Here is a 7,924-nt window from a genome sequence, read left to right as displayed (position 1 = left end):
GCGAACAGAGTAGCTTTGTAATTCATACACCGCATGCGCTGCTCTATGAGACCCCTCTTTATAATTCATACACCGTATGCGCCGCTCTATTGATGCTCCTTGTTTGTAATTCATACACCGTATACGCTGCTCTATGAGACCCTTCTTTGTAATTCATACACCGTATGCGCCGCTCAATTGATGCCCCTCGTTTGTAATTCATACACCGCATGCGCCGCTCTATTGATGCCCCTCGTTTGTAATTCATACACCGGATGCGCTGTTTCTTTGGAGCCCCTCGTTTGTAATTCATACACCGCATGCGCCGCTCTATTGATGCCCCTCGTTTGTAATTCATACACCGCACGCGCCGCTCTATTGATGCCCCTCGTTTGTAATTCACACACCGCATGCGCTACTCTATTTGTGCCCCTCGTTTGTAATTCATACACCGCATGCGCCGCTCTATGAGACCCGTCTTTGAAATTCATCGACCGTATGCGCTGTGCTTTTGGAGCCCCTCGATTGTAATTCACACACCGCATGCGCTACCAGCAGAATAGTATTCTTGTGCATGGCAGCAATATGTTCAGGAGCTAAATGCTGTTCATCCGCTGGAGGAGCGCGCGTCCACCGCAGAGACGGAGCAAGGTGTGCAGGTGAGAGGTGGATTCGTTGTTGCACTGCGGGACGTGTGATCGATTGGCGACGGCTTAGCCGAGGACTTCATCCAGCAGTGGATAGATTACTTCTGACTATAATCGTAAGTGTAGTAACATATTATATGCAGCGACTCGTTACATCTAAAATATAGAAAACAGTACGTTTCGGCCAATGGCCATTCTTCATAGCACGAACATTTGCTCGTATAATTAATCGGGCATTGCTTGGAAATGTGGACTATTGTGCATTTTATTTTAAGGCAATGTTATTGAGTAACGTGTTAAGTTTGTTGTTGTTGCTTTTTGCGCTTTTGCACCACAGCCTACGAGGAATCAACAAATAATATTTTTTATTAAATCACCGAGGTGAATGAGTACGCGAGCCTGCGTCCTCGATGCAAATCAGCTCGGAACGAGCCTGCCACGTGGAGCTGAGAGTGGTGCCTGCGCGTGACGTCACTGTCACTCGGCGTCACGTGACAGTGACGTCACGCAGCTTCGCGTCAGAGCGACGGCTGTGGGTGGGTGTCTCGGACAACATTAATGTTTTAGTATAATTCACTTACCTCACCTTCAAATTACTGCATTGCACACGTGCGTCACCTCCCACCCAAAGACTGATTTATGAATAGTTTAAAGCACGTTAAGCCTCGTTGTGGCATGTATTTTGGCTGAGTAGAAATGTCGCATTGTATTTATCCTACTGCATTCCATTTATGTTCTGCATTTGTTTGATCTGATTATTTGACCCTTGCAAATAAGAACTCTGGTCTCAGTGGTCTCTCATCTGCTTATACAAGTTTCTGTCTCTGGGTAGAAATAAATTATCACAAGTCTCCCCTCTTTTCCCAGTGTCCTCATCATGAACGTTAAGTGGTGGAGGCAGTCGTGGTGATGGTGGTGTCAGGAGGTCATCGACCATTGTTGGTGTCAAGTGATTGTACCACTTTGCAGGTGGTGGAGTCTACTGTTTGCTTGTTACAAAAAATACTGTCATGTATTTATCTTTGTTTTTGCAAGTATGCTATCAGGGTTACGTCATGAGATGAGGTAACGTCCACAATGAACTCTTTAGCTCGCAGTACACCACCCTGTATCGCAGAATTGCATGAGGGCGGTGACTCAACGGTAGCGTATTCATCGCTTGTTGCAGAAGTTACTACCATTTTTATTTTACCAGGTAAGGCCCACTAAGCTATATAGCTCTTTTTTTCAGAAGCAACCTAACCACATAGCTAAAAAAAGTGGCTTATGTGGAAATGTATAGCAGCCAAATACTCAAAAGACATGTTGATTCTGGATGTGGAGGGACTCAGCCTCAAATGAGTCACTGGTATGGTGTGTAAACATCAGCACTGGGTAGTCAATGGTGGTTACTGGTGCAGCGCCGATGGCCTTCATAGGAGCTGCTCTCCAACAGTCTGTTAAGCCTGTATGGGGATCGTCGTTGGTGCACGTGTGTGCCCCATGTGTGCAATTATGGTGACGCATTGCGCCCCTTCCAACAATCAAGCCAGCATCAGGACTCAAGGTAAGTGAGAATGAAACAGATTTTTCTATGATAATTGTTTTTTTACCCTTTTATCTGGCAACAAAACTGACACCTTTCTTTACAATGAGTCATGTTTGCATTGACCACAATACCTGCGGTCGGAATGCAAACAAAAAAACACAACTCTGATAATGTATGCACTGTCCTTGAAATTGATTGTTCCACACCCGAGACAAGGTGTCAGTTTTGTTGCCAGATAAAAGGGTAAAAAAAACTATTATCATATTTTGCTACTGACAAAGGAGGTTCCAATGGTGATTTTTCTATGTTACTTCATGTATTATTTATCAGTTTAGCAATGCTTCCCTTTTTTGTTGAACCTTAACACATTTCATAATACTGACCGTGTGGGCATTTTAATGCAACACATTGGTTTTTTTTCGATTTAAAGCTTTCGTGACTGCAGGGATTCATCTTCTTGGTTCTTTCGGTAAAGTCACGTAGAAGGGAAATAATAAACTAATAAAAATAAAACATAATAAAATACAATTGTATTAAAATAAAACATAATAAAATACTATTGTATACTATTGTTATTTATTATGTTTAATTTTTATTCTTTTATTATTTCCCTTCTACGTGACTTTTCCGAAAGAACCAAGAAGACGGTACATTGTTGTGTTCCGACTTTCGAACCGTTCCACTTACGAACGGATCCGTGTTCGTAAATCGACGACTGCCCGTGTAGGCGCTTTACGACGTTTTACGACACCGCTCGCGCGTGCTTGACGGCACACGTGGCCGTAAAGCGGCACACGGGGCCCTCAAGCCGCAATTCGATATCGTGCGTCGTTGTGTTTGTGCCGCTGTTTAATTGTATCGCTTTGTGTTTGCTAAAGCTTGTGTCGCTGCATCTGTGTCGCTGCTTAATTGTATCACTTTGTGTTTGCTACAGCTTTTGTCGCCGGTTGAATGACAGCTTTATTGTGTTGGCGTTGCACTCCGGATGCCGTGCGTGTTGCTGACTGCTGTCGGTGTCGCGACTCGCTTTGTTTATTTGTCGCTTGTAGCTGACATTGGCTCGGTTGTAAAAGCGTGGAGCAAGTGCGATCTGGGGTCCGCTGCGGGGAAAGAGAAATGAGCCACTTCGAGGAGAAGAGCGGCGTGGTGGCGAGCGAGACGCCGTGGGGTCGCTGGTGAGAGGGGAGCGATCTCGGTTTTTCACAACAATCCGGTCGCACGATAATAATAATAATACAGTAACATAATAAGCACTTATTTCATACCCTTCAACACCTTACCAGTGCCTACCTTATTACAGACCAATTCAGACCTTATTGGTCACCCCGTGCCCTTATAAATCTTAACGTTAATTCAACAAAGTCCCATCGCAAGGGAGAAACACAAACAAAAACGATTTAAAGAAATGTTTGCCCGTATTGAATGGGCCTGAACACTCAATGTCCCTGTACAAGAATACGGGCAAACCGTATGGGTTGACAGGTAATGCTTATTTGCATAGGGAATCCAGACGGAGTCCACAGACTCCTTTTTAGGAGGGTCATGTATTGTGTGATGTTTGGCCATCACCGTACTTTTTCAGTTAAAGGAGGAAAACGACACAAGAGGGGGGAGAAAATACAAACGCCACACTGACAACACTTTGGTAATATCATTTGCCTACGTCCGTGATACGACAGTAGTGACGTAAACATAGATAATATGGACAGCATTGCATATCATCAATGACGACGACAGGAAACATTTCAGAGCGATAGCACTTTAGTTGTGAAATCTGAATCGTCGTTTTCATATGCTGCTCGATTTTTCTGCTCTGGTACAGGAATATTTGATTTATACTGCTAAAATCTGCATACAGTCATGATGCTAGTTTAACGATGTGATCAAACACTACTTTGGAGGTATGTTATTGAAAAAGTGGTGCCGATGGCTCAATAGCTGCCTTGACCCACTTGAGATCCTTGGCAGGGGTATATGTTAGCTAATGGATTATCAGAATATTTATCAGAATCTTTGTTCTGGAGAAATCCGATGAGCTTTCAAGGTCTTTTTCACGGATGTCCAGAAGTTCTGATTAATAATACGTGGGTGCAGGCATTACTTAGAAGAAAAATATTTAAAAATTATATATTCTGTTGCTGTATGGTGTTGCAGTGTGATGGTGTCATGTCCTTGCAATGTAGGTACCAGACGTTGGAGGAGGTCGTGCTTGAGGTGTCCGTTCCCGTAGGAACTCCTCCGCGTGAAGTTCGCTGTGAGCTCGCACCTCGCACCCTACTCGTCAAGGTCGTTGGCACCAACCTCATCCAGGTACCAACCTCATGCAGGTGCCAGTGAAGGAAGGATGATAGATGACAATAGGCATTAGAGAAGGATCAGGGATAATAGCTTGATGACATCGGGAATAGGAAAAAGAGTGGGGATGGCAGAGGGATGGCAATGGAGAGACGATGGGACAGTGGATAATTAGGGTCAGTGTGTAAATATTAATTCCCCAGTGATTGAGTGAATCATCGAGACTTGGGGTGACAATTCAATGTTAGAATCGATTATTGTCCTGGTTTACCATCACCTGTGTACTTTTTTTTATTTGTCGTGTAATTTTGTTAATTCCATAAGTGAAAGTGTAACAATATATCATTTGCAAAAATTAAAACAATTTCTCCACTCGATTTTATGCATATCATGAGCGTAATAATCAATGGTAATGAATGCACATGTGAATTCCTACTGGTAAGGTGATGACGATGGGCATGGTGGCGTTGATTGCATGTCACAGTGTTGTTGCCATTGCCTAGACACTCTGCTGTTTGCCAATGCGAGTGTGTGGAAGTTGATTGTTGTTGCATTGTTATACTGACCAGTCACTCCTTTCTACAGGGAAAGCTGTGGGGAAGCGTGATTTCAGACGAAAGCACATGGACCCTGGGTGAGACTCCCAACATTTCCATCCACCATATTTGCTTTTGTTATGTCATTATGGCATGGGGTTTGTGGTGCCGGTGAAACAGGGTGATGATGTTTTGTGTTCGTTAAATTGCAATGGTGATGCTATGATGTGAAGGTGATGTATGGGTTCACTGCTGCGAGTTGTGATATTCTTTATTATGGTGGTATTGTGGTGTTGTATTGTGATTGCGATGTGGTGGAGGTTGTGAAGGTGCATTGTGTTGGTTGTGCTGTGATTATATGGTGATGGTGGTATGATGTGGTGATGTGCCGGATGATGTAGAGGACCGCCGTGTGTTGCGCGTGGTGCTGGTGAAGTCACACCGTGAGGCTGGAAGCTGCTGGCCGTCCTTGCTTGAGGGAGCCTTCCCTGCCGACCCCATCACCCTGGACAATATGCAGAAGAAGCTCACTCTGGAGAGATTCCAAAATGAGGTGGGATTCTCTTACCATCACTAAAATCAGCGTCGTCATCACTTTCATCACCTGCATTAACATCACTATAAGTATTTCCTTACTTGCTACTAGGCATAACAGGACCCTACGGGGTGGGCTGGTAGGAATAATACTAATACCGGTACAGGGATATCGACCGGGTATAGAGGAGTTAAAAAGAAAATGATTTGTGCATGGGGGGTGAGCGATGACGTCCACACCCCCCTCCCCACTGACTCGCGCGCCCACAGAGCAAGGATTGCAACAGGCGATGTCATTGGCTGCGCCGGATGCGACGGCCATCTTGTTTAGTTCATTTAGTTCACGGATCGCAGGGGGAGCGGGCGGCCATCTTGTCGGACAGACGGACGGCCTCGCGAAGCCTCCTGCATTAGGCCTCACGAAGCCTCCTGCAGTAGGCCTCGCGAAGCCTTCTGCACTAGGCCTCGCGAAGCCTTCTCTGCAGTAGGCCTCGCGAAGCCTTCTCTGCAGTAGGCCTCGCGATGCCTTCTCTGCAGTAGGCCTCGCGAAGCCTGCTGCACTAGGCCTCGCGAAGCCTTCTCTGCAGTAGACTTAGCGAAGCCTTCTGCACTAGGCCTCGCGAAGCCTCTGCAGTAGGCCTCGCGAAGCCGCGCTTTTCGTGCACAAATAAGGCGATTAAATGTATCTCGTCTCTGTGTTAATAAATGTTTCTTGTCTCTGTGTTAAAAAAACGTGCTGCGTTTCAGTAAAGTAATTTTTTAAAAAAACGTGCTGCGTTTCAGTAAAGTAATTTTGAAGCAAAGTTTAAAGTTTCGCCGTGAGGCGCCGGAAGCGACGGACATCTTGTTTAGCTTTAAATGTAAATGTTGCTATTTAAAAACATCATGGAATGTAACATTGTAATTAAAAGCTATCTGAGGGAATTATAAGGGAATGTTACACTTGTTTAGCCAGGATAGCGTCACTGAGTCTAAAGGTTTTTGTAGGGTCATGCCAAGTGTTTGCAGTAGGGGGCGATGTTGATACACGGACGGACGGACACATTAATCTATTGGTGGTCTGGTCCACTTCGTTCCTACCAGTATAACAATGCATTGATTGATCAATTATTATGCTCACAATACATGCCTACCATCCACCTTCATCATTTCCATTACCTAAAACTGTTATAAATACAATTCACTCCCCTGGTAAGTCAATTAATTATTGCAATTTAGCATTGCGATTCAATTCAAGAATAGTTTATTTTACAATGTTGTGAAGGGTAGTGCCTGTAGTGGTTGAAGAAATTGGTCACGTGAACCTATTATATTAATAAAAAAACATAAATAATGATTGTTATTTATATGCATATGGTGTGTGAGCTTAAAACTCAATATTGATGTATTGTTGCTTCCTCCCACCATAGTGTATGCTCATGCATGCTTCTGTGTGCCCACGTATGCATCTGTGTACACATTTGTGTGTCTTTGTGCTCGTTTATATCTGCCCATGTGTCTGTGCCCATGAATGTGTGTGGTCATCCATGTATCTGTTTGCCTTTGGGTGTCCATGTATGCCTATGTCTGTGTTTCTGCTTATATGCTCCTGTGTGTATGTGTTAATGCAACAGAACCCAGGATTTGACTTCAGCGGAGCAGAAATAAGTGGAAACTACCAGGGTGGAGGCCCTGATCTGTCGCAGCTCGGGTAGCCCCTCCTCTCACTAGTCTCTTGGGTCTCTGCTCCAGGAGAATGATTTTCAAGATCAACACATTGAAGCTTTGTTCTGCAAGAATCATTGACATGCATTTCCCAGAAACTGGAATTCACCATCAGTGGATTGAAGCTGGGCTTCAATAATTGTAACTGTGTTATAGCAATTAGGGTTTTTTTTAATATTAACATTGATGGGGATTTGCAATTACTAAATTTGACAGTAGCTTTTCATGAGTCTTAAAAATCCACAACCAATATAGTTTGAGTTTTTCCAATCTATGTTCTCATTAGGCTTTACTTATGACATCACTTTGGGGCTCACTAGCCTTTTATTTAACAAGCAGGGTGTTTCACCTTTGCCCAGGAGATCACAGTTGCTGTTGTGAGCATTTATTCTCAGCCACAATACACAGAGCTTCTGAAATTGTATAAAGATGTTTATGTAAAAAGTGACGTTTCAAATAAAATGAATAAATCAAAGCACAATATTCTTATTGCGTTTTCTACATGAACCACCAAACCACGTCACGGTTTTTCAATGGATACATTTCTCGTGCACACATCCACAAACACGTCTAATACAAAAAAATGGCCAGCAGTAGAGGAGTCTTCATTACAGTCTCTGACAATTATTGTAAAGGGATATCTGATGAAAACATTCAAACGTTTGTTCACGTGATCACGGGCTTCCTGCTGGTGCAAGTTA

The 7,924-nt window shown here is 43.8% G+C and overlaps 1 protein-coding gene across 1 annotated transcript; it reads left to right on the top strand.

The window, feature by feature from the left end:
• The first annotated feature begins 2,945 nt into the window (after nucleotides 1-2,945).
• On the top strand, nucleotides 2,946-7,689 carry NUDCD2 (NudC domain containing 2). The gene is made up of 6 exons (XM_078856194.1): nucleotides 2,946-2,977; nucleotides 3,204-3,329; nucleotides 4,338-4,464; nucleotides 5,035-5,083; nucleotides 5,387-5,538; nucleotides 7,133-7,689. Exons 2-6 carry the CDS (start codon nucleotides 3,271-3,273, stop codon nucleotides 7,211-7,213), a joined length of 468 nt encoding a protein of 155 aa, XP_078712320.1. The 5' UTR covers nucleotides 2,946-2,977; nucleotides 3,204-3,270; the 3' UTR covers nucleotides 7,214-7,689.
• The last annotated feature ends 235 nt before the right edge of the window (nucleotides 7,690-7,924 follow it).

This window comes from Lampetra fluviatilis, chromosome 5 (assembly GCF_964198595.1).
Source record: "Lampetra fluviatilis chromosome 5, kcLamFluv1.1, whole genome shotgun sequence".
NCBI lineage: Eukaryota > Metazoa > Chordata > Hyperoartia > Petromyzontiformes > Petromyzontidae > Lampetra > Lampetra fluviatilis.
This window is presented reverse-complemented; position numbering and strand designations above follow the sequence as displayed.

What these genes read in the sequence shown, in the direction of transcription:
- NUDCD2 (XM_078856194.1), top strand. Translation starts at nt 3,271, where the DNA reads ATGAGCCACTTCGAGGAGAAGAGCGGCGTGGTGGCGAGCGAGACGCCG. An exon ending in GAGACGCCGTGGGGTCGCTG is followed by an intron (nt 3,330 to 4,337) that starts GTGAGAGGGGAG and finishes CTTGCAATGTAG; the next exon opens with GTACCAGACGTTGGAGGAGG. An exon ending in CGAAAGCACATGGACCCTGG is followed by an intron (nt 5,084 to 5,386) that starts GTGAGACTCCCA and finishes CGGATGATGTAG; the next exon opens with AGGACCGCCGTGTGTTGCGC.